Source organism: Xenopus laevis, chromosome 2S, assembly GCF_017654675.1.
Source record: "Xenopus laevis strain J_2021 chromosome 2S, Xenopus_laevis_v10.1, whole genome shotgun sequence".
In the NCBI taxonomy this organism is placed as follows: Eukaryota; Metazoa; Chordata; class Amphibia; order Anura; family Pipidae; genus Xenopus; species Xenopus laevis.
This window is the reverse complement of record NC_054374.1, coordinates 1,090,536-1,118,088: the sequence shown is the minus strand read 5'-3', so window position 1 is coordinate 1,118,088 and position 27,553 is coordinate 1,090,536. Positions and strand designations below refer to the sequence as shown.

The window sequence follows — 27,553 nt, the reverse complement described above, 5'->3', positions numbered from 1 at the left end:
TTTGTTCCTCTCTCCCTCCTCCCCTCCCTGCTGTAATCTGAGCTCAGAGCTATAAGTGAGTAGGGAGAGACTCAGGCAGGAAGTGATGTCACACCAAGCCAATATGGCAACTGCTATTCTAAACAAACAGAGAGTTTCTAGAGCTATTTACTCAGGTATGGTAAAACATTCTACAGAATAAATATAGCATTCTAGCTTGCACAATTGAGGCTAATCTATTGACAATAAACTGTCTCCGTAGCTTTCCTTATACTTTAAAGAGGATTTAAACTATGCATAAAACTGTTCCCCCTAGCTCTCTAAAGTAGATGACTGAAAATATAGATGCAAGAGAATTCACCAATGAGAACACAGCTAACTAGACCTTAATCAGTTAGACAGTAGTAGGGAGGACACACTGCAGTCTAGTTGTACTTTGTTTGAAGATTCCAGCTCCATTCCCTAACCCTAACTCTTGTTTTTACAGTTTAGAGTTTTGAAGATTTGAATAAATAAGTTTTTCTTTTGAGTTTGGTGAGTTTTTAAGATTCAAAAGAAAACTTGAACATTTTGGAATTAGATTTTTGACAAATGGGCCTCCCAGTGTAAAAGCGACTTTTCTCTGTACGTCACATAAAGGAGACTATTGCTGAGAATCTTTAGCTTGATGGTTGACTCACATCTAACTTGGCAGCCACAATAAAGAAATAAAGTCATTGCTATTGAAAAAAAATAAGACAAAAACTCGTTTATAAATAAAATATACATTTATTTTACATTCACATTCATATTATGTGGGTCAAAGAAATGTCACACAGAAACCCTCCAACAATCATGGTATCATATAAAATATATTGTGTAGTCATTTCTCCTAGCCCATTAAGCAATAAATGTACTGGAAAGTACAAGCGTAAGTGTGGCTTTACATCATCTGTTTTAGAAAGAAATGGCAGCCATTCATGGTAGGGGCTTAGCAACCTTCCAAGAGCATTTAGCAGCACGCTGAAATGGTTTATGGGCAAGTTAATAAACATTCCTTTCCAGATTTGGAAAACCAAATAAATGGTAGAATCTAGGCTAATTGCTCAGACATTTGTGTTTATTTCCTTCTGCCCGACACATTTAGTACCCACTGATCTTTATTATGCAAATTATATATATATATTGGTATAATCTTGAAGAAAAAGTATTTTATTACATGTTTTTATTGGTTACAAATCTCAGTCTTGTAGTGTTTTTGTAACAAAACCTCACCCTGGTGGTCTAGTGGTGGTGCGGCGGGGACGCCCGCCACGCCGTCCTGCTCCTTCAATGCCGGCTTCTTAGTGTGTGCCGCGCGCGCACTTCCGTAATTTATAGGCGCATGCGCGCTGGCATGATTACGTCAGCGCGCAATAGCGTGAAATTCAAATAGTATTTAAAGGGACATTTTTTCCTATGTCATTGCCCGTGATAGGATTTGTTTCCTGGTGCTGTTAGCTGTTGCTATTCTGTCTGAACCTGATTCTGATTACCTGTTTTGACCCCTGCCTGGCTGTTTGACTACTCTGATCTCTGGAACCTGACCCTTGCCTGAAACCGACCTTGATTCTGCTTAACCCTCCTGTTTGACATTCTGGTTTGACCTCTGCCTGTTATTTGACTCAGATTCTGCCTCATCCCATCTGATTACCCGGTTTTGACCCTTGCCTGCCTGATGATTCTAGCTATCTGCCTGCCTCGACCCGGCCTGTCTAACCACGAATCTGTCTTATGTTGTTGTACCGCGACCTTCGGCCTAACTGACTTTAACAACTGTCGTGCCCCTTTGCTTGCCAGAACTCCTCGTCTTGCTCCTCTCGAAAAGTCCAGGTGGCATCTGAGTATGCTGAGGGCTCCTCCCGAAGCCAAAGGTGGTCACACTACTGGTGAAGCCGAGCCGAGACCAAGGAGCTTGGCACTAGTTCTGGTTTAGGGTGCCGACCGTGACAGTTTTCTTGTGGAATCATGGGGGGTTTGTTAAATTGTGTTGGATATCCTTGAAGCTCTTAATTTAAAAGCTCTCCAGAGGCCAGAGATGAAAGTTGAGTTTAGGACTGGTCAGACCAGGGATGACTGTGACGTAGTTGGTCATCTTAAATATATTGACAAATAATCCCGTTTTTTTTTTAAAGGGAAGGGCCAGCGGTGTAACTACAGAGGAAGCAGACTGTGCGGCTGCAGGAGGGCCCAGGAGGTACAGAGGCCCCATGAGGCCCTAATTCTTATTCAATTTAAATAAATATTGGTAAAACAACCTCTAGATATTTTGGGGGCCTGAAAAATAATTTGCTGTGCTGCCCAGTAATATCTAGTTACACCACTGGGGAGGGCATTTTGTTGGCAGCTGAAGGCACAAAATGTCGCAAATATATTGATGCAGAGTACAGAGGACTCCCGTATTTGTCTGTATTTATACAGCCAAAAACAAATTCTACAGAACTATACAATAGCAATGTTTAAATGCTGACATTTCTTAGCTTTACAATCTAAAAGCAGCCATTGTGCATCATTATAGACTTTGTGCTTTATCATCGTTATAAATATGTCACCCATTCTGCCCACTGACACTCCATTGGTTGAAATATGTGCATGTATACAGCCAAGCCAATCGCTGCCTCTCAAATGGAAATATATTAATCAACACAGTCTGAGGTGGTCAATTAAAAAAAACTCTAAAAGGATGTAACTAAAACATAATTGAATTTGTTATATTATATGAATAATGAATAATAATAATAATAATAATAATAATAATAATAATAATAATAATGTATTCCCATAGCCAATGACTAATGAAGGAGGGTTGATTCCTGTAAATGTTCCTTCTGACCCCGGGGGAGTCACTTTATCATTCTTCTGTACATAAAATCATCTGTTATCCTGTGTATACTAATACAGAGCTAATACAAGCAATCAGTAGTACTAACAGGATAAGAATAAACCAGGCAAAGTAACATTTAAAACTGTTTTACAATAGTTCTGTAAAGCAGATATTTATATAAGGATGTGAAGGAAGAGTTGAATAAATTCCTGGTAAACCCATGATATGCAAGAGACCCTAGGGGTTATTCAGCACATGGAGGGAATGGTGGAAAAGAGATGAGAAGGAAAATTCCAGATGGGAGGAAGTTGAGGAAGAAAACCAGGAGGATACAGAGGAAATGCCTTTAATTCTCATCATCTTAGAAAATACCTTTATGTCCTCATCATTATTATTTTTTAAGTTTGTCATTGACTTCTATCTTCCCCCATATTACTGGAGACCAAAGTTTTATCTTGTGAACATTTTGTCTGCCAGTATGATCCATCTTGTATTGATTCTGCTCAAATACTCAAGTCATTAGGAAATACTCATACAATGCTTTCACTAGATTTCACAAAATTGGACCCCATACAGAATTTCTTGGTACTTCACCAGCCTCTTTGGATGTAGTACAGTTATCAAATAAAATTAGTTTTTTTTTTTTTTTTTTTTTTTTACTACTAACCAATCTAAACACTCACACACTGGCTCCTCCACTGAAAGACAAAAAAAATTGCCTCTCTTGTATCACCAGTATCCAAAATCATTATATTCTTTAATACTTAGTCATCTGAGATGGTTGTGTCATTGGAGAGAATATTGCTGTAAACAGGGACACAATAAAATAAGCACAGACATTACAAGAATTGAATTATATCACAAGCCCCTCGAGCCTCTAATATGAATTTGTTAATTACATACATATGATATGTCAAGTGAATTGGAAAATATGGCTCTATAAATGTATAAATGTTATTGTACAAGACATAAAATGATCAAGTAATAAAGAATACTCCAAAACTCTGCTTAAATTATTGAAAGTGATTGCAATTAGGGGTGGCTCTGTCCTCCATTCGACATTAACCCTTTGATCTATGTCTATTGATTTTCATGCATAGCTGGCATCACTAGTCACTTGTAGGCATCAAATGGACAACAAAATATGTGATTGCTTCTAAAGTAATGGTAGCAAATACCTTGTACAACAAATTACATTTGAAAGTATCCAATTGCTATGACCCCAATTTTGCAGGTTTAAGCCCTCAACAGCTTCTGCCTTCTTTATGTGTTACAATCTGTATTACGCAGTGCGACATTCAATTCTGTACATGTATTGTGCATTACTGAAGAGAACAGAATTGCTTTTTCAAATTCAAGAAAAAAAGAACCATACAACGATATAGAACTAGAAGGATTGTACATTTTCCCCCTGATAATTCTAAGCAGCCAAATAGGTTTATTTGCTCCAATTCTTCACCTATTAAATGTAAAAGTTCTGCGTAGGAGGAGGAACCCACTTTTCTACCAAACTTGTGCAGCAAACAGCAGAAAATAGTCTAGGTCTTCCCACAAGCAACAATCTCAACAATCAGCATTGGAGAAGCCAATATTCTTATTGAATAACAGAAATGAGATTTAGGGGCTTCAGAGAGTTTCCCTCTAATGCTACAAATGGTTCTGTGCAGCCATGTTTTTGTTTACAGAAGAGTCTCTGGACTCAAATGGATCAAAACGACACTATTTTACATGAAGATGAACTATAGAAAAACTAGTATGTCCTCCAGGTAATGGAGGCAGATTCTAATTAATGCCTTTAAAAGAAGCTAGGATGTCTTGGAGAGGCATAATATTTGAGGCTTTGAATTTCGAACTAATTTTAGGGTACTAAAAGTACTATCTCTTTAAAAAAGTTCCACTTCGACACTTTGCCACCTTAAACCTGCCGAATTGCTATGTTAGCCTATGGGGACCTCCTAGAACCTATAGACAACATTTGGCTAAGTTTTTAGAAGTCGAAGTAAAATCGTTTGTTCGATCGATTAAATCGTTCGAACCGTTTGATTCGAAGGATTTCATCGTACGATCGAACAATTTTACTTTGACCGAATATGGACAAATTAGATTAAAAAAACCTTCGAATATCGAAGTAATGCAATTCAATGGTCGAATTTTGAAGTTTTTTACACTTCGAAATTCGACCCTTGATAAATCTGCCCCTACATTTCTTGCTGCAAGAATCTACCAAGAATTGTCAACTGGCACACAACTGGCACACAACTGGCACACAACTTCACACAACTGGCATGTGGTCTGGCATGATTGGGGGCACATGAGGCTGAAACAAGCTATTCTTCTGTACTAATTAGAGTTCAGCCAGAAAAATGTAAAGTATAGTGAATTTTTAAATAGGCGGAACTTGCTTTCCCTTACTTTCAAATTAACTCTGGAGAAGCACAGCAAATTCAGTGTCATTTATTTCTCACAACATGTTTCGGATATAAATATCCTTCATCAGGTGCTTCTTACTTTGTATATAGAAATATAATTAATCTCTTAATATATGCATGGAAAGGTTTTTTTTCAAAATGAATCAGTTAATAGTGTTGCTCCAGCAGAATTGTGCACTGAAATCCATTTCTCAAAAGAGCAAACAGATTTTTTTATATTCAATTTTGAAATGGGACTAGACATATTGTCAATTTCCCAGCTGCCCCAAGTCATGTGCTCTGATAAACTTCAATCACTCTTTACTGCTGTACTGCAAGTTGGAGTGATATCATCCCCTCCCTTTCCCCCCAGCAGCCAAACAAAAGAACAATGGGAAGGTAACCAGATAACAGCTCCCTAACACAAGATAACAGCTGCCTGGTAGATCTAAGAACAGCACTCAATAGTAAAATCCAGGTCCCACTGAGACACATTCAGTTACATTGAGAAGGAAAAACAGCAGCCTGCCAGAAAGCATTTCTCTCCTAAAGTACAGGCACAAGTCACATGACCAGGGGCAGCTGGGAAATTGACAAAATGTCTAGCCCCATGTCAGATTGCTCTTTTGAGAAATGGATTTCAGTGCAGAATTCTGCTGGAGCTGCACTATTAACTGATGCGTTTTGTCCCATGACAGTATCCCTTTAAGCAATGTTTTAAGGGGAAAAAAAAGAGAGCACGCAGTTTTACCATGGCCCTTTTATTTTACCTAAGAGAAAAACATGCATCAAAGTTTTTTCATGCATTGGACCATATATAAAACCGCAAGCAGTAGATGTAGATTTAGTATAAGTCTAACTAAAGTTAAACATTCAAAATAATCCCCAGTCTACTATAGCAAATTATGTAATATGAAAATATTAAATAAGTAGTTAAGAAAGTGAAATAAAATATTCAGCTTTTTTTTCCCCAAACAGGCGCATATTAGTTTACTTTCTCCCCAATATAGCATCGTAGATCTTTCCAGTTGCTTTCACTTGAATATCCCTGAAGCCAGAATGAGCCAGAAGTTTGGTGTATTCACATGGGCTCCTTTCCCTCCCTTCTGTCTGTACCAACATGTTCAGCGAATACAACTGGGAAGTCAATGGGCCACTTCTGTCCTCGTTCAGCAGAACTTCAACTAGCAGAACCCCTCCTCCTGTTTTATACCCCAAAATAAATAAGTACAAAATATCAACTGCTCTTGCAAAAGCACAAAGGAACAGCAGATTCATTAATATCTACAGTAAATCAGGAACTTTGTACCGGTGTTAATATGTCTCATTCTCATGTTGGATAACCACCTGCCTCTGTGTGTTTCTGCCTCCGCTTTTTCATAATAAAGACCCCACACACTTCATATTCAAAGACAACAAAGTTGGGGTCATTTTCAATTGTGCTGCTCTTCTCAATTGTTTGTACAGGTATTGGATCTGTTATACGGCAACCTGTTATACAGAGAGCTCCAGGAAGGCCATCTTCCATAGACTCCATTTTAATCAAATTATTTCTGTAATAATTAAACATGACCTTGATCTCCGCTAAGGTATAATTAATCTTTATTGGAGGCAAAACAGTTCTATTGGGTGTATTTAATGATTAAATTATTAAATTATTTTTAAATCCAAATTACAGAAATATCCCACTGGATAACCAGTCCCATACCTGTTTATGATACAGTTAGTTAAAAGTACTATAATAGCAATAACTTCTGCCATTAATATGGACTCACCTGGTCTGCAGGACTTATATATTTTATTTAGTAGTTGAAGACATTTCTCTTGTGTCCAGTCATGGATGATTCTAGCCATTATATACAGGTCTGCTTCCGGAATGGGATCATTAAAGAAATTTCCTTTTGGTGGGAAAATTATTATTATTATTTCTTAAACTTTAACTTAATTACAATTATTCTTCATTTTAAACTTAACTACTTATCTTTACATTTTTAACTTTAAGGGGCAGATTTATCAAGGGTTGAATTTCGAAGTGATAAATACTTAGAAATTCGACCATCGAATGGCTTTACGTCGACTTCGAATATTGAAGTTTTTTTCACCGAATTTGACCGTTTTGCGGTCTTAGTAAAATTGTTTGATCGAACAATGAAATCCTATGAATCGAACGATTTTTCTCCGACCTCTAAAAACTTACAAAACAGGTTGTAGAAGGTCCCCATAGGCTACCATAGCAATTTGGCAGGTTTAATTTGGCGAAGTATTGAAGTCTAAGTTTTTTAAAGAGACTGAACTTCGTTTTTCGAAGTCGAACTTTTTTATCTCGAAACAAAATTGAAGTCGTAGTAGCCTATTCGATGGTCGGAGTACCCAAAAAATTACTTTGAAATTCAAATTTTTTTATTTCGTAAATTCCCTCATATTCACTTCGACTCTTGATAAATCTGGCCCTAAATGTAATTATTATTATTACAATTAACTTAAAGGCATTTATCGTCATTAGGGCGACGACAGCATAACATCACCACTGTGCAAAGTGATACACTGTACGTACATTTACTCAGCAAAATGAAGGCATTTATAGCATAGAATGTGATTTATTTTACACACTGAGTAAATGTTATTTGTGTACTTGCTTTGCTGCTTTTCACAGGTATTTAAGTGAACAAAATGCTTATTCTCTTATTTATAGCAGTTTATAAGTTAGTTTGCATTGAGGATTCATTTTAATCACATTTTTAGGAGCATAATTACTAATATGCCCTGCAAACTTTGACCCAACTCCCATCCACAGTCTGGCTTCATTTACTATCAATTTGGATCAAAAATGATCTGGGACGAGAAAAAATCGGGACAAAATCATGCAACAAATTGAATCATGCAACTTCAATTCTTTTAGACTTGAAATATTCAAATTATTGAGAAACTCGAATTCATCAGATTATCGTACAAAAACCAGTGTCAGAAGCCCGAAACTTTCGACAATCATGAAGGCAAAAATCTTTTTTCAATTGTTAAAGGGACATCTGCCATTGACTTTTACATGATTTTGTAGTATTTTTGGATTCTTATCTAAGTGTTTTTTTTTTCTCTAAACCCTACCCCTAGTTCCGGCCCTGATTGACACCAATATAATTTAAAGGAGAACTAAACCCCCTACTGCTAAAAGCCCCCATTCACCTTCTCCACTGGCTCCCTCCCTGCTTCCTCCCCGCATTGTGTTCTACAAGAATAAGGGGCAGATTTATTAAGGGTTGAATAGTAAATTTGAATTTTGGATAAAAAATTCTGGTTTCAAAATACACACATTCAAATTGTAATCCCCCCATTTGAATGTAAATTAGAATGTGAGATTTAGAAAACCTTGACCATGGAAAAAGTTCTAATTCAAATATTTGCAACCTAAAACCTGCTAAATTAATTTACTAGTCAATGGCAGACGTCCATTGAGCCATCTGAAGATGTTAATAGCCATTAATAACATTCAAGTTTTTTCAGAGGAAAATTCGATTTGAGTTTCATTCATATTTGGATATGAAACAAATTTTCTGACCGTTCCCATTTGATTGAATTTTAGACATTCAAATGTTTTCATAAATAACCTCCCATTCGAGTTGTGAGTACATTCGAATTTATTAGAGTAACAAAAAGTTCATATCAATTTGAAATTCGACCTTTGATAAATCTGCCCATTAACTTCCCATCCAGCAACACCAAGCTAATTGTACAGAGTAGTGCAGCGGAACTCAGGGGCGCCATGTTCAGTTGCTTCAGTGTCTTTGTGTAGTAAATGCCACACTTCAGCTTTTGGCACATGTGCACTTGGAGCTCTGTAAATTACTTTAATGAAATGACTTAAATGAATGTAAAAAAAATGTGAAATTTCGAGCTATTTTTTGTGTACTTACTTGGGAATAGTGCAAATTCGATTTGAATTTGAAAAAAATTAAAAAATTTGAATATTGAAATTTATCATGTACTGTACTTTGACCATGTAAAACCAGCCAAATTGCTGTTTAAACCTATGGGGGACCTCCTAGAACCTATTTGGAGTCAATTGGTAGACTTTGAAAAATGTAATTTTTTTTCTGGGAAAAAATTTGAATCGAATTCGATCAAATGTGCTATTCCTTAGATTCGTACAATTTCGCAATTGGCCGAATACGGACGTATTCGATCAAAAATGGACCTATTTGACCAAAAAAAAAACCTTTGACTTAATTTCGGTTAGTCTTTTTGAATTCAAATTTTAAAGTTTTTTTCAATTCGAAATTCCACCCTTGATAAATATGCCCCTTACTGTATTCACATGTACAGGTATGGGGCCCTGTTATCCACAATGCTCAGGGCCTGGGGTTTTCCGGATGATTAGTAATTAATACAGATAATTAACTACATGGCAGCACAGAAACCAGTGCAATTAGCATCAGAATGTAATAATCAGCAAACCTGTAGCATCAGCTTATATTACAGCCAGGGAAGCTCATTTTGTGCTGGATAATTAGTGACGAGCCCTAAGCTTAGCTTCTCAACAGCCAATCAGAGCCCACTGAGCATGTGAGTGTCACAGACACTTTCCAAGATGGTGACCCCCTGTGACAAGTTTGAAGTCCTGGATCATTGCTGCTATTGACAAGCTCAAACTTTAGCCTCGTGCAATAAGTTCACTATAGAAAATAGGACATTTTTAGCAATATTTATTTTAGGGGCTACATCTACTTTAAACCATGGCACATGTCTTTTTGTGCATTTTAAATGATATTATGGTTAACAAAAAATCACTGTGTGGCAACAGATGAAAAGAGACACTGCGCGTGCAACAAAGTGTTTGAAATGCTGAGCAACTAATAGCAAATAACAGTCACCTATTAATTAGTAGTAACATACAGTATATACTCGAGTATAAGCCGTCCCGAGTATAAGCCGAGGTACCTAATTTTACCTCCAAAAACTGGGAAAGCTTATTGACTCGAGTATAAGCCTAGGGTGAGAAATGCAGCAGCTTCTGGTAAGTTTCAATCAAAAAATTGAGGGTTTCTGCTCCCATTGGAGGTGCCGGCGTCTCATTTTTGGATGCCGGCGACTATTCTTGGACGCTGGCGAATATTCTTGGAGACTATTCTTGGACGCCGGTGAGTATTCTTGGATGCCGGCGAGTATTCTTGGACGCCGGCGAGTATTCTTGGACGCCGGCGACTATTCTTGGACGCCGGCGACTATTCTTGGACGCCGGCGACTATTCTTAGGCGCAGGCGACTATTCTTAGACCCCGGCGACTATTCTTAGACGTTTTTGCGCTTGACCCTAGTATAAACCGAGGTAGAGTTTTTCAGCATATTTTGGGGGCTGAAAAACTCGGCTTATACTCGAGTATATACGGTACAACATGTCATCTATAAACTATTCTCTTGGTTACCTAGAAACATATCCAACATAAAATGGGTTACTAAAATATTCAAATTCAAATATTGTTTTTTGTTTTCTAATAGAAATTGGCTGAGTTACTATATACGTTAAACAAAATCGTGATCATTATTTGAAATAATCTTCTTTAAATGTAAAGTAAATTCGAATGTCTTCTGTCTGACATTACCTTGAAGAAAAGCAATGTTGCAGTCTGCATCGGTTATGAAGTGTTTCTTTGCAGTTTGCACTACTTCAGGCAGATCCAGAATAGTCACTGAAGAAGAAGGATAAATAGAAAGAAGCTGCTTGGCAAGACCCCCTGAGCAACCTAAAATCACAGAATATACAAATGAGCATGAAGTTGTTTTTTTAAGAACAAACCAAACATAAAAACAGCCCTTAAGCCTCTTAGTTCTAAAGGGTAAATTTGTCCTCAGCAAAACAAATTATTACTTGAGGCAGATGAATGTTGTAACCAAGGCTTTTGATTGAGGATGTTGTCTGGTGGTCACAATTAGGCCACACATAACCCAATAGCTACCCTATGGATACTCCACAATGTGACCTTTCAAATAAATGGTTAAATAACACTAAGCCGCTTCTTGTGGCTCAATGAGTGGATCAGATCATAAGTAAGAGAAAGCTCTGGTTCCTTTCACATTCACAGCAAGTAGAGAATCAGTGGATACAAGTTTAAATTTAGACAAACTGGCTGCAATTATGAATCAGTTGCAGCAAAAAGTCTTCAGTATTAGTGATGGGCAAATTTATTCGCCAGCGTCAAAAAAATGGATGTCGACGTCCGTTTTCCCGCGAAAATGCGTTGGTGTAAAAAAAATGGATGCCGGTGTCTGTTTTTTGGCGAAAATGCGTCGGCTCCGGCAAACGGACGCCGGCAAATTTTCGCGGGTGTTTCACTAATTTATTTGCCAGAAGCAAATCGCACAAATTCGCCCCTGGCGAATAAATTCGCCCATCACTAATATTGAAGACTTTTTGCTGCAACTGATTCATAATTGCAGCCAGTTTGTCTAAATTTAAACTTGTATCCACTGATTCTCTACTTGCTGCGAATGTGAATGGAACCAGAGCTTTTAAATAATTTTAAAGGATTATTCCTTCGATCGAACGATTAAATCCTTCGAATCGTTCGATTCGAAGGATTTTAATCCAACGATTGAAGGAATATCCTTCCATCAAAAAAATTTAGGAAAGCCTATGGGGACCTTCCCCATAGGCTAACATTGAGTTTGGTAGCTTTTAGATGGCGAACTAGGGGGTCAAAGTTTTTTTTAAAGAGACAGTACTTCGACTATCGAATGGTCGAATAGTCGAACGATTTTTAAATCCCAGTCGAATATCGAGGGTTAATTAACCCTTGATATTCAACCCTTGGTGAATCGGCCCCTTGATCTCTTAATTATGACTTTTATTCTCATAATTATGACTTTAAATCTCATAATTATGACTTTAAATCTCATAATTATGACTTTAAAAAGTCGAAATTATGACTTTAAATCTCATAATTATGACTTTAAAAAGTCAAAATTATGACTTTAGATATCATAATTATGACTTTTAACAGTATAACTACGGAAGAGTCATAATTATGAGATTTAAAGTCATAATTTCGACTTTTTAAAGTCATAATTATGAGATTTAAAGTCATAATTTCGACTTTTTAAAGTCATAATTATGAGAATAAATGTCATAATTATGAGACTAAAAGTTATAATATCAACTTTTTAAAGTCATAATTATGAGATTTAAAGTCATAATTCACCATAATCTTTTTTTTTTTTTGCTGGCCCCTGTGCTCTTCCGTATAGCTACCCTATGGATACTCCACAATGTGACCTTTCAAATAAATGGTTAAATAACACTAAGCCGATTCTTGTGGCTCAATGAGTGGATCAGAGCAAAAGTAAGAGAAAGCTCTGGTTCCTTTCACATTCACAGCAAGTAGAGAATCAGTGGATACAAGTTTAAATTTAGACAAACTGGCTGCAATTATGAATCAGTCGCAGCAAAAAGTCTTCAATATTAGTGATGGGCGAATTTATTTGCCAGCGTCAAAAAAATGGATGCCGGCGTCCGTTTTCCGGCGAAAATGCGTTGGTGTAAAAAAAATGGATGCCGGCGTCCGCTTTCTGGCAAAAATGCGTCTGCGTCCAAAAAAAACGGATGCCGGCAAATTTTTGCGCCCATTTCACTAATTTATTTGCAGGCAGCAAATCGCGCAAATTTGTCCCTGGCAAATAAATTCGCCCATCACTAATATTGAAGATTTTTGCTGCAACTGATTCATAATTGCAGCCAGTATAAGGGGTGTAAGGTAGGTATATACACTAACTTTTGGCACCCCCAAATAAATATGCCTTCTCCTTTAATATAGTGAGAGGAGATGTTTCCAAAAAATACAGACACCTTTACCCAAAAATCAGACGGTTTCAACATTTAAGGGATCAAAATGAAGTCAAAAATGTTTGCATTGCTAAAAATGCTCATGGGCTTCACCTACTGATAGATATGAGAATAGCACTGAAGCAGGAGAAATACCAGAACAACCCAAGTACCTTGCAACTTAGGAATGAGCATTGAGTAGGAGTAACAATAGCTTATCTGAAAGCAGTTGCATTGGGAAGTTCTGACTTTTTCTGAAAGCTCAGGCACAATCACCCGAGATGACTGCCTAAACACCAATATTAACTAAAAAAATACATTAATTGGTAACAGAATAAAAATGTAACTTGTAGAATCAATTATTTGCAATGTACACAGTGTAATTCAATTTTTAAAAAAACGACCTCATACATCATGAGAGAATCCCTTTAAGGCTTTTCTTTCATATGAGATATGGAGTAACACATCTTTCTTTAATAAATGTATTTTGTGCAATGGGCAATTATAAATATGTATTTTGTTACAGTCCATCAGAACTTTTATCATCATTATGAGTGTGTGTGAGATCAGAATGTCCATTTCTCATGTCACATGATGGATTGAACTGATTAGTTCTCTATGGTCCCAGTCATCAGCAACATTGACTTAAAATTTTGTAAAACATAAAACATTGTCACAGACTTTTTTGACCTTTCAGAATGTGTACTTACCCACTAGGTTGTCTCATCCATGCAACAGAACTACCCTTATTTAGTTATTTCCATATAAAAGGTTGTTGTATATAAACATTTACCTCCTAAATCACAGACTTCATTGAAAGAAGATAAATCAAAGGCAGCAATAATGTCCTTGCCACATATATTCCACACTGAATCCATATGATGCATGAACGTGACCATCTCTTCTTCTGATCTAATCAATACAGAATAAACACTGGATTCATTTTCAGTTGTGCCGTAAATTTAAATAAATAGCATTGGTTCATAGTAACTGGTAGATAGTGATGGGCGATTTTGTCCCGTTCCACTTCAGCATGAATTTTTGCGAATTTCCTGCAAAATTCGCAAAACGTCGCAAAAAATTAGCGAAACGTAAATTTTGACGCTGCAAAAAAAAACCTTGACGAACCAGCGAATTTTTGCAGCAGATTCGCAAATTTATTAGTCGTCAGCAAATTTGCCGCAAATTCCCACCTGGCGAATAAATTTGCCCATCACTACTGGTAGATACAGAAAAACAGAACTATAAAAAAACTAAGAAACCTGCTGTACTTAAAAATAAAAAAAAAATGTAAATTCCCCGTCAAACACATAGGGGAAAATTTACTAAGCGGCGAAGATTCACCATCGACGGCTTCGCAGGCAGAGCAACACTTCGCCAGGCGAAAATTCGCTCAGACAACGCTAATTCACTAACATGTGGCGAAGTTGCGCTAGCGTTGGCTAATTTGCATACAACGGAAAGTTAAAGTTGAATGGACGTATATGTTACAGCAAATACATTACATTACACAAGTCCAGGGAACCTTAATAAAGACAATAGAGTTGTTATATTGCCCTACACATGAGCCCACTGTATAGTTTATGTGACATATGTTAGGAAATAAAGGGGGGAAGCCGGGTACCCTAAATAAACGTAAGCTCTTTTGCAACCTGTTATCCTGAAAAAAGGAAAAGACTCCAGTGTTTTTTGGGACCTAGAAAATTTTTCAACTAAATTTTAAGGAAGTCCTATCTACTCTATTGCACTTCGCCCGGAAGGCAAGTCTGGCACAAGAGGTAACGTTCAGTAAAATCCGCATCTTAGTGAATTTGCGCAGTTACGTCCATTCGCCAGAGCAAAAATTCGCCTGCCGATTGAGTGCGAATGAGCGCCGGCGTCAGTCTCTTTCGCTAGCGAATTTACGCCTGTGCTTGTTAGTAAATCAGAGAAGTACCGAAATGATGTCACGCTGTCGAAGTTACGCCAGCGTTAGTCACTTCCCCCTTTAGTAAATTTGCCCCATAGGATAAGACAGGACTATCCAGCATCAGTCCTAACATTGCTGCTTTCACTTTAAAAGACCAGTATGTTACTGACATCTTCTGGTTGCTTTTATTACTACATCATGAGAACCAATGAAATGACATTTTGGACATTAAAGAGATACTGACACCAGAAATAAAACTCTTTTTTTTACTATCTATCATAATATTGGCTTTGAAAGCTACTTATTTATTTGCCATAAAGTATTTGCCCAATGCCAATTACCTGTCTGATGCCCCATGTTCCTGTATGAGGGGGGGCTGCCATATTTTGTTACTGTTACAAACTCTAACTGACGGACTGAGATGGGACAAAAACTTACTTACAAAAACAAACCTCTCAGCAGAAACGATCAAGGTGACCTAGAGGTAACTTTTAATGTACATTGATATTTTAAAAAGTAGTTTTTTTAGTGTCAGTATCACTTTAAAAAGGCTCAGGTTCTTTAAATGATCCCTCCTAGTTTCCATCCAATTAATAAACGATTGCAGCCACACATAAATACAAAGCCTCCAAAAATACATGGCAATAATAAATATAAAGGTTTTATCTTTTTAAACAAGTTGCTGGGTAGCTGTGGGGCACAGCCATTCAAAGCTGAAAAAGGAGAAAAGGCACAGGATACACAGTAGATAACAGATAAGTACTACTATAGTTTATATAAACAAGCTGCTGTGTAGCCATGGGGGCAGCCATTCAAGCACAGGATACACAGTAGATAACAGATAAGTACTACTATAGTTTATATAAACAATCTGCTGTGTAGCCATGGGGGCAGCCATTTAAGCACAGGATACACAGTAGATAACAGATAAGTACTACTATAGTTTATATAAACAAGCTGCTGTGTAGCCATGGGGGCAGCCATTCAAGCACAGGATACACAGTAGATAACAGATAAGTACTACTATAGTTTATATAAACAAGCTGCTGTGTAGCCATGGGGGCAGCCATTCAAGCACAGGATACACAGTAGATAACAGGTAAGTACTACTATAGTTTATATAAACAAGCTGCTGTGTAGCCATGGGGGCAGCCATTCAAGCACAGGATACACAGTAGATAACAGATAAGTACTACTATAGTTTATATAAACAAGCTGCTGTGTAGCCATGGGGGCAGCCATTCAAGCACAGGATACACAGCAGATAACAGATAAGCTCTGTAGTATACAATGGGATTCTACAGAACTTATCTGTTATCTGCAATTTCTCCTGTGCTTGAATGGCTGTCCCATGGCTACACAGCAGCTTGTATATATAAACTATAGTAGTACTTATCTGTTATCTACTGTGTATCCTGTGCTTGCATGGCTGCCCCCATGGCTACACAGCAGCTTGTTTATATAAACTATACTAGTACTTATCTGTTATCTACTGTGTATCCTGTGCTTGAATGGCTGCCCCCATGGATACACAGCAGCTTGTTTATATAAACTATAGTAGTACTTATCTGTTATCTACTGTGTATCCTGTGCTTGCATGGCTGCCCCCATGGCTACACAGCAGCTTGTTTATATAAACTATAATAATGTAACCAAAGGAAACACACAGTTTTACCAGTGTAGGGCCACAGCACATTATTTATACATTACATAAAAACACTTTACATTGTTAATGTTCCTTTACGGAAAGCAGTGCCTAGTCATTAGTATGCATATGGACTGGAGCCTGGCTTCTTTCAAATCAGAAATTGAAGCAAGATAATTATTTGAGATGTAACACTTTCAGGTATAAGATAGGGCTTTACAATTGTCCAGCAGCAAAGGGTCAAAATAGTATACATTACAGTTTATATATATATTGTTGCTGGACAATTGTTCATAAATGTTTCTGCATATCAGACAGGCTGTTGAAAAACGGACGAAAATTTTATTTTGACACTTGAATATTAAAAATGGGACAGAATAAACATTCAGAAATAATGTATGGTGTGTTTAATGGATTACCTGTACAGAGCTTTAAATATATCCCCTGAAGATACCCCGAAAGCTCTCTCGTACTGGCTTTTGCCTTCCCTGAAAGTAAAGTAAAGTATTAGCTCACTTACTTACACCACAAATGGTCAAACAAACATTAAGGGGTAGATTTATCAAGGGTCGAAGTGAAAATTCAAGTTATTTTTGTGTACTTCAACTAGGGCATAGTCCAAATTTAATTTGTATTTAAAAAAAATGAAAATTCGAATATTGAAATGTATCATGTACTGTCTCTTTAAAAATTCAACCATTCGCCTTCTAAAATCTGCCGAATTGCTGTTTAGCCTATGGGGGACCTCCTAGAACCCATTTGGAGTCAATTGATGGACTTTGGAAGATCAAAGTTTTTTTGGGGAAAAACTTTGAATCATATTCAATCAAATTCCAAATTCCTTTGATTTGTACGATTCTAATTCGGCTGAATACGGACCTATTCAATCGAAAAAGGACCTATTCGGCCAAAAAAGACCTTCGACCTTTGTTTTTTTGTTTTCTATTCAAAATTTGACCCTTGATAAATATGCCCCTACAATAACCTCGAAATTCGGATTTAAAAATTTGATAGAGGTAAATCTGCCCCTAAATAGGCTGGTTTTGCCTCCAATAAGGGTTAATTATATCTTAGTTGGAATCAAGTACAAGCGACAGTTTTATTATTACACAGAAAAAGGAAATCAGTTTTAAAAATTTGGATTATTTGGATAAAACAGAGTTTATGGGAGACAGCCTTTCTGTAATTCTGAGATTTCTGGATAATGGTTTTCCGGATATTGGACTCTATTCCTGTATAATTAATGAACCTTATTGGAAGCAAAAGCAGCCTACTGAATATATTATTAGGCAGATTTATCACGTGTCGAATTGAAAATTCTAATTAAAATTTTCAAATTTTTTTTTTATAGCCAATACTGTCAAATTCGACTAGGGAATTGTTAAAATTTGATTTGAGTTTTTTTAAAAATTCAAATTGGATTTTCAAGATTTATCATACTCTGGCCCTTTAAGAACTTAAATTCAGAAGTTATTGGGAGCAATCCCAGCCTATTGGGTTTATTTATTGTTTACATGGTTTTCTGGTAGACTTAATGCATGAAGACCATAATTACAGAAAGATCTGTTATCCGGAAAACCCCAGGTCCGGAGCATTCTAGATAAAAGGTCCTGTACCTGTACTAGAAGCTCTGAGTCTCTAGCAACTCCTGTGATGTTACTCTGATGATGTTAATCGCGATATAGGAGCCACCTGCTGCCATGAAAAGGGGCAGATTTATCAGGATGCCCATAAAAATCTATATTTCTATACAGCAAATATTAGTTTGTAATAAAATCTATGCATCAGGGGGCAGATTTATCAAAGGTCGAGGCGAATGAAAAAAATTGGAATTTAGAGCTTTTTGTCGTGTACCTCGAATAGGGAATAGTCCAAATTCGAAACGGATATAAAAAAAATTCGAAAATTTGAATATTGAAGTTGATCATGTATTGACTCTTTATGAATTTGACTTTGACCATTCCTGCCGGGGGACCTCCTAGAACCTATTCGGAGTCCATTGGTGGACTTTGAAATATCAAAGTTTTTTGAGGGAAAAACTTTGAATCAAATTCAATCAAATGCACTATTCCTTCGATTCATACGATTCGAATTCGGCCGAAAATGGACCTATTCGATCGAAAACAGACCTATTCAACCCCAAAAAATAAAATTGTCTTAATTTCTGTTGGTCTTTTTGAATTTTGAAGTTTTTTCGATTCGAAATTCGACCATTGATAAATATGCCCCCTAATGTTCTCCAATCATGTCTTTTATGTGTGTGCATTCCTACACTGCTACTGCCAACTGGGTGTTTGATATAAAACTGTTGTATTACACATATGTCAGTATGTTTCTAAAATGATATGATCTTATTATAATAATGATAATAATAATAATAAGGTCATACTTCTCTTTAATTTGTTAAAAAAAAGAAATACAAAATCAATTTTATTGTTTTTGCAAAAACACGGTTTACGCGATTGTCATCTACAGCTTGATATGTTGTACCTTATAGCATCAGGTAAGAAGTGCCAGCACTTGTACAATGTTTGGGAATAATACATCATCATGTGATAGAGCGATCTTGGGCTTAATTGTACCAGATAAACATCAGAGACATCTGTATTTGAAAAGAAAGCTGGAAAAAAAAAAGAAAAGAAACAAATGTATCTACCGACACATCACAGGTATACTGAGACATATAATAAGGGGCAGATTTATCAAGGGTCGAAGTGACAATTAGAATTTTGAATTTAAAAATTCAAATTTAAAAGTTTAAAAATTCAAATTTCCGAGTTTATTTTAGGGGCATATTTATCAAGGGTCAAATTTAGAATTGAAAAAACTTTGAAATTCTAATTCAAAAAGACCAACTGAAATGAAGTTGAAGGTTGAATGGGTCCGTTTTGGATCAAATAGGTCCGTATTCGGCCGAATTTGAATCGTGCGAATCGAAGGAATAACGAATTTGATCGAATTTGATTCAAAGTATTTCCCAAAAAAAAAACCTTTGATTTTTCAAAGTCCATAAATTGACTCCAAATAGGTGTGAGGGCTACTCACCCTGGTGGTCTAGTGGGCTGGCGGGGACGCCCGCCACGCCGGTCTTCCTCCTCTCATGCGCCGGATCTCTAGTGCGCGCGCGGCGCACCTCTGCTAGAATTAAAGGCACAGTCGCGCTGGCGTCATCACATTGGCGCGAAATTCAAACTCCTTAAAAGGGGAATCAGTGTGTGTAATCCTTGCCCATTAATGGATCTTTTCTCTGTGAGTTTCCTGGTGCCTCTTTGCTGAAAAGCTTCTGATATCTGATTGACGATTCTGACTTCTGTAATCCTGACCTGGTAACCGATTCTCCTGTATACGTATCCCTTCTGATTGATCTCCTGGTTTGACCCTTGCCTGCCTGACTCCGTTTGTACTCTGCCTGCCCCGACCTGGCCTGATTTGACTATGCTTTCTATCTACACCTTTTACCTTCTGCCCAAAAGACTTTGAAATACCGTCGTGCCCCTTTGCTCATCCAGAACCTTTCGCTAATAAGACCTGGCGGCATTCGATTAGCCGAGGGCTCCTCCCGAGGTGAAAGGCGGCTGTTAAAGGCGGAAGCAAGAGCCGAGAACAGGGTGCTTAGCATCGGTTCTGAATTTAGGGTGCCGACCTTGACAATAGGTTCTAGGAGGTCCCCCATAGGCTAATACAGCAACTTGGCAGGTTTTAGATGGCAAATGGTCAAAGTCTAATTTTTAAAGAGACAGTACTGTACATGATAAAGTTCGATATTCAAATTTTCTAAAATTTTTTCAAATTCGAATCGAATTTGGACTATTCCCTAGTCGAAGTAAATAAATAATAGCTCAAAATTCGAATTTTTTTCATCCAAAAATTAACCTCGACCATAAATAAATCTGCCCCTAAATGTAATGCAGGGTGCATATTGTGATGCATTATTGGAGATTGTAGGGACCCAGCATATTGGATGGATGTGCAGAATATAGTGACTAGCAATCCAGACAAATCTAAAATCCTAGAATGCTTGATAAACCATAAACCATGAACAGACTGGTAGTTCATCTTCTACATACTAAGGGGCTGTAATACAACTTGGGAAACTTGAAGGATTCCAAGAAGTTTGAATTTTTTGACATTACTGGTACAAATATCACAGCCTATTGATTTTTTTCAACGTACCAATCTGTCAAAATGGAATCGACATTTTAAGTATTCAAATTCAAAGAATGTAATGATTGGGTGTAATGAATGTAAGGATATAGAGTTCATGGCAGTGCTGAGCTCTTACTCCCTACTGATTCCTAAATTCCCTAAGAAAGAACAAGCATTGCATGAAATGCTCTTCTATGGCCAAGTTTACAAATTGTTGATGCAGAAAACAAGAAGTAATAAATATGGCACTTATTGTTTTCATTTAGTGCAGAACAAGGAATTCATTTTAATTGCTTTCACTTTTTTTTACATTTCTCTTATTAATTTTGTAAAATAAACATTTTAAACATTTTAGAAATGTTAGTTTTGTTTTTGTTCGGCAAATTATGAGCCTGGTCATAAGCCAATGCCACGTGCAAGATAATCTCAGCCTACGGAAATCTGCTTCACTGCACATGTGTGTGTGTGTGTATATATATATATATATATATATATATATATATATATATATATATATATATACTGTATATAACTGTATATAACTCCAGACCACCTCCAGACCACCTTTACCCCCAACAGGAGGTCGAGGAAAAGATACCCCACCCGGAGGGGCAAGAAGGGGAAGATCGCGGAAACAATGAACACCCCTGTATTCAACCTATCGGCCCATTCTATAACTGAAGCCGAATCTGCGGTCCTACGTAAAGGTTTGACTTTTGTTCCTACTACCAGATTTGACAGATTCAAATGGGATATTGACTTTTTTCGCTTTATTCGTAATTTAAACTTAAGGGAACATTTTGGCACAACTAATGTTGATAATCAGGGGTTTGATGATCAATTGAAACTTAAAAGTAACTTCTGCCCCCCTACACAAAATGTAGCCATTAAATTGTTTAAAAAAGCGATAGACAGGGAGGTTGATACAATGTGTACTAAACAGGATAGACTCCATCAGAATTTGTCTAAAGGTGAATTGGAAGCAATTGATACATTACGTAGTGACAAATCCTTGGTAATACGCCCTGCTGATAAGGGGGGAGGCATAGTCTTGCTTAATTATTGTGACTACCGAATGGAAATACTGTCACAATTGACAGATGTTTTGATATACAAAAAATTACAGGGTGACCCAGTCTGGACATTTAAGGCCAGAATAGATAAATTGTTACAATTGGCCCTTACCAGTGGATGGATCAACCAAAAATCGTTTGATTATTTGAAACAGGATCATCCAATTTGCCCTATTTTGTATTCTCTCCCAAAAATTCATAAGAGCTTGACGGCCCCCCCTGGGCGCCCTATTGTGTCAGCCAGAGATGGCTTACTACATCCACTGGGCATATTCATTGATCGAATTTTGCAACCAATAGTCTGTTCAACGACTTCATACCTCCGTGATACCCCACATTTCATACAATGTTTACGTGAATGTAATTGGCAAGATGATACTCCGAAGTTGCTCGCCACAATTGATGTAGTTAGTTTATACACCAGCATTCCACATCAGGATGGGTTAGATGCTGTTGAAAAATCCCTTATTGAGAATGCTAACTACAAAGGGCCACCCATTCGTTTTGTCATTGAACTCTTACAGATGTGTCTTACATTTAATTATTTCAGATTCGAGAATAGCTATTACCAACAGGTGTCAGGGACCGCGATGGGGGCACCCATGGCGCCCTCATACGCTAATCTTTACATGCACCAGCTAGAGAAGGAACATATCTTATTGAAGTACAGCCATAAGATCTTATTATATAAACGATTTATCGATGACATTGTGCTTATTTGGAAAGGTGATCAGGTGAGCTTTCTTCAGATGGTTGAAGAAATCAATACTATCTCAGAAACCATCAAATTCACTGCCAACTGTGGTACTGAACTCGAATTTTTAGATCTACATCTACACTTACAAGACACTAGGGTTGAGTATTCCCTGTTTCGCAAAACTACTGATCGCAATACTTTGCTTCACTCCACAAGTTGCCACGCACCGGCACTGAAGCGCTCCTTACCTGTGTCACAATTTTGTTGTGTCTTAAGGAACAATTCTAATCAATCCATATGTGAGAAACAATTGACACAGATGAGGGAGCGATTCATTTGCCGTGGTTATGATATTAAATCATTGGATGTGGCACTACAGAAAGCGAGACTTAAAACTTCTGAGCAAACACCAGACGATCCCATTCCAAAAACAAGCCCACTTATAATGTCTACTTGTTTCACTAATATGTCTGCCTCTCTGAATCAAGTTTTCAGAACCAACTGGCACATCATTAAAGCAGACGACATGCTGGGTCGTCTCTGCCCTGATCCACCTATGATGGGATACCGACGTGGACGAAGTCTACGTGATCTTTTAGTATCCAGTGACCCTGTTCAGTGCTATAGTGAGAGTCCAACGGCGACCACTTGGCTTCCTTCCAATAAACCAGGGTGCTTCAAGTGTCCATCTTGCTTGTCGTGCAGATCTATGACACCAGGTACGAGTTTTGCACACCCCCTAACCGGTCATAGATACAAGATTCGCCATCATATCACATGCACTACAACGCATGTGATTTACCTCATTACCTGCCCATGCGGGCTCTCATATGTGGGCAAGACGGATTTAATGTTGCGACTTCGCATCGATGCGCACAGATCAGCAATCAATACGGCCTATAGAGATCAAAAAACCACTAAACCGGTGGCTAAACATTTTCTAGAGATGGGCCATAGGGTCCCAACATTAAAATTCATCGCGATTGACCACATACCTATGCCCAGAAGGGGTGGGGATAGATCTCGTCTTCTCCTACAACGCGAAACCTTTTGGATAAAAACACTAGAAACCCTCTCTCCCAAAGGTCTGAATGAGTATTGCACATACAGTTGCTTTTTGGCTAAAAGATAATATGTTTTTATTCTAACTATAATATCTTCTATTTATTATACTCATTAATGCTCTGAATTTATTTTTTGTTTAATTAAACCCCTATTAACATAATTGAGTGTGATGTCAGCAACAAGGCGGGATTTGTTAAACCTTTATATTTGCCATTTTCATTGCCTGTTTTTTTAAATGAGTTAATGCATCTTGACAAAGGTCCCAGACCATGGACCGAAACGTTGATGCTTTTATTATGTATCATACGAGATAAATAAAAGTTGAATTATACTGAACCGGAGTGCGTGCCGCTACAATCTTTCTTATATATATATATATATATATATATATATATATATATATATATATATATATATATATATATATATATATATCTATCTATATCTATATATATATATATATATATATATATATATATATATATATATATAGATAGATATAGATATATACCGTATATACTCGAGTATAAGCCGAGTTTTTCAGCCCCCAAAATATGCTGAAAAACTCTACCTCGGCTTATACTCGGGTCAAGCGCAAAAACGGTCGCCGGTGTCTAAGAATAGTCGCCGGCATCTAAGAATAGTCGCCGGCGCCTAAGAATATTCGCCGGCGTCCAAGAATGGTCGCCGGCATCCAAAAACAAGACACCGGCACCTCCAATGGGAGCAGAAACCCTCAATTTTTTGATTGAAACTTACCAGAAGCTGCTGCATTTCTCACCCTAGGCTTATACTCGAGTCAATAAGCTTTCCCAGTTTTTGGAGGTAAAATTAGGTACCTCGGCTTATACTCGGGACGGCTTATACTCGAGTATATACGGTATATATAGTACTGTATATGAATCAGTGTAAGTCACTGTAAGAAAAAAAAACAAAAATCTCTTATCCTACCTTCATTATTTTTCATTTCAACTTTCAGTAGCTTTAGTCCGACACAGGCACTAAGGAGGCGATCTGTTCCATCCGCGCTGGTGCCCAGGTGAGAAGATATAGTCAGGGCAGATAAAGCTTCATCTGACTTATGCAACAAATCAAATATTCCCAGTTCACAGGCTGTAAACATAGTCTGAAAAGTATATATTTCTGATAAGAACCATTAGAAGAACAGAATTGCTGTTTTAGCCTATGGGGGACCTCCTAGAAACGATTTGTATTAATTTGGTGGACTTTGAAAAATCAACGTTTTTTTTGGAAAATACTTTGATTCGAATTCGATCAAATACAGCCTATTCACCCGCAGTTAAAAAGTTTAATTTTTTTTTAAATAAATTTTGGTTGGTCTTTTTTTATTCAAATTTTTTTAAAAAATCTCCCCTCACCTCGATATTCGACCCTTGATAAATCTGGTTTTCAGGCATCAAATCCGAAATCCAAATCCACGATTTTATAAAAAAAATTTCCCGCACAAGACATTTTTTGAAAAATCTATTGATAAATACAAGTATGTGCGGATTTGGTCAGAGCAGTTTTCAGAAAATAGTGAGAACGTTTCAGATTTTGATAACCCCCTAAATAAATAGGAATCTTTTGTCACTAATATGGATTCATGCAGTTTGGTCAGCATCAAGTACAAGCAACTATTTTATTATTACAAATCATGATAAAAAATATAATTGTATTTTAGAACTATATTATACTTCAAAGAGACTCTGTAATTTGGCTCTTTGGATGGGTTTCTGGTTAAGGGATCCTATACCTGCACTGTATTTCAAGGAAAAACTCCTGTGCTTATATCATTTGAATATCTAAAACCTTAGTTGTGTAAGCATTTCCCTGATTTTACATTTTTCAGGATTTTACCTATATTTAATAATATATATGACATATGCAGTAATTGAATCGTTTTGTGAATTTGTGAAAAATTTAAATGTATTATATTTCAACAGTTGGGGGCAGATGTATCAAGGGTCGAATTTCAAAGTTAAAAATACTTTGAAATTCGACCATCGAATTGAAATACTTAGACTTTGAATGTCGAAGTCGAAGTTTTTTTCATCTAATTTGGGTATCCTGTGGTCGAAGTAAAATCGTTCAATCGAACGATTAAATCCTTTGAATAGAACGATTCGAAGGATTTCATCGATGGATTGAACGATTTTACTTCAAGTTCCAAAAACTTAGAAAACTGCTCTAGAAGGTCCCCATAGGCTAACATAGCACTTCGGCAGGTTTAATTTGGCGAAGTATTGAAATCAACGTTTTTTTAAAGAGACAGTACTTCGATTATCGAATGGTCGAATATTCAAACGACAAGTCGAAGTCGTAGTATCCTATTCGATGGTCGAAGTATCCAAAAAATTACTTTGAATTCTGAATTTTTTTACTCCGAAAATTCCCTTGAATTCACTTCGACCCTTGATAAATCTGCCCCTTAATGTAATAGTTGCGGGTTAAATGAACAACTATAGATAAAGCCAAAGCAACCCCATTTGCCTGAGGCTAATGCAGCAGCAAAATGTTCAGTAACTTGAAAAATGGCTACAAAAACATAAAAAGTTTGAGTCTGTTTTTAAATGGAAGATGACTGCTTTGTCGTGTGCCGTGGACTGAATTACTGAGATGATTTGAGTCACTTTGCCTATAGCTGACAAATATAACAAAGCTTAAAATAAATAAACAAAAAAAACACCTCACCTTAGAAACAAGAAAGCCATCTTTATATTCAAGGAGTTGCTGTGGATAGTCAAGATCCTGTAGGGAAGTCATGTTTAGTTGGAGTGCAAGGGATCTAGCCCTGTGTCTCTATATAAGCTGCTTTGTGGATTTTGGATTTAAAACCCAGGAGGGATTAAACAGTTACTCCCTCGTTCCCTTAACCCATCTAATGATATATTTTAGTTAAAGCAGATAAAATACAGTACATGTACAAACAGCTGCTCATTTTAATAATCATCGTCGATAATAAAGACACGGAGGGCAAAAATGGAGAAGAATGGTGTGTACAGGCGGCTCAGGACAAACACTTCTCTGTAAATGATAAGATCAATAAACTTATCCAGCAAAACCAAAAGTCCTCCTCTGATGAAGCGCCCAATAGCGCGAAACGCGTCAGGAGGGTGTGGCTAACAACAGGTAGGCAGACTGGGGGGGAGACACTGCTTTGTGGTGTGTGTGAATTGAATATTGATATGTTATTTTTTGTGGTTTATATGCACCAATAAATGTTTTTAAGCGAGAAACTGTGCATGTTTTTGATAAAAACCAAAAGTCCCCAGTAATATCTGCTTGATTGTGACTGGAGTCCAGCACCACTCTCATCCTGACACACCAACTTTCTTTGGGCAAATTGGGAAAATGCTGAGATAATATCCATCATAGCTAACAATTCCACTATCACCCCCTCTCCCAGGCCCGGTGCCTTGGGGTTATCCTAGATTCTGTCATTCACTCCTCATATCCAGTCACTTATCCCACCCACCTAAGGAACATATCCAAAATACCATCATGTATCACCCAAGATGCTGCCAAAATTCTTATTCACTCTCTCATCATATCACGTCTAGACTACTGTAACTCTCTTTTAATTGGCCTTCCCCTTCAGAGACTGTCAGCTCTCCAGTCCATAATGAACACTGCTGCGAGGCTCATACACCTCAGCAACCGCTCCTCCTCTGCCTCGCCATTCTGTCAATCCCTGCACTGGCTTCCGTTACCTTTCAGAATCAAATTCAAATTAATGACCCTGACATTCAAAGCACTTCATAACTCTGCTCCACCCTACATCTCTGAACTCATCTCTATATACTCACCCACTCGCTTACTACGCTCCTCTACTGACCTGCTCCTCAACTCTTCTCTCATTACCTCCTCACATGCTCACATTCAAGACTTTGCAAGGGCTGCACCCCTCCTCTGGAACTCTCTCCCACCGTCTGTCCCACTTTCTCCCAACCTTTCTGCTTTCAAGAAATCTCTGAAAA

The 27,553-nt window shown here is 37.3% G+C and overlaps 1 protein-coding gene across 1 annotated transcript; it reads right to left on the bottom strand.

Moving 5' to 3' along the window:
• Positions 1–5,902: 5,902 nt before the first annotated feature.
• On the bottom strand, positions 5,903–26,368 carry asmt.S (acetylserotonin O-methyltransferase S homeolog). The gene is made up of 8 exons (XM_018248701.2): positions 26,268–26,368; positions 24,525–24,699; positions 19,083–19,212; positions 17,012–17,080; positions 13,832–13,950; positions 10,823–10,963; positions 7,005–7,127; positions 5,903–6,431 (listed from the first exon to the last, which is right to left on the bottom strand). The coding sequence occupies exons 1-8, from the start codon at positions 26,337–26,339 to the stop codon at positions 6,220–6,222; spliced, it is 1,041 nt and encodes a 346-aa protein (XP_018104190.1). The 5' UTR covers positions 26,340–26,368; the 3' UTR covers positions 5,903–6,219.
• Positions 26,369–27,553: the final 1,185 nt, after the last annotated feature.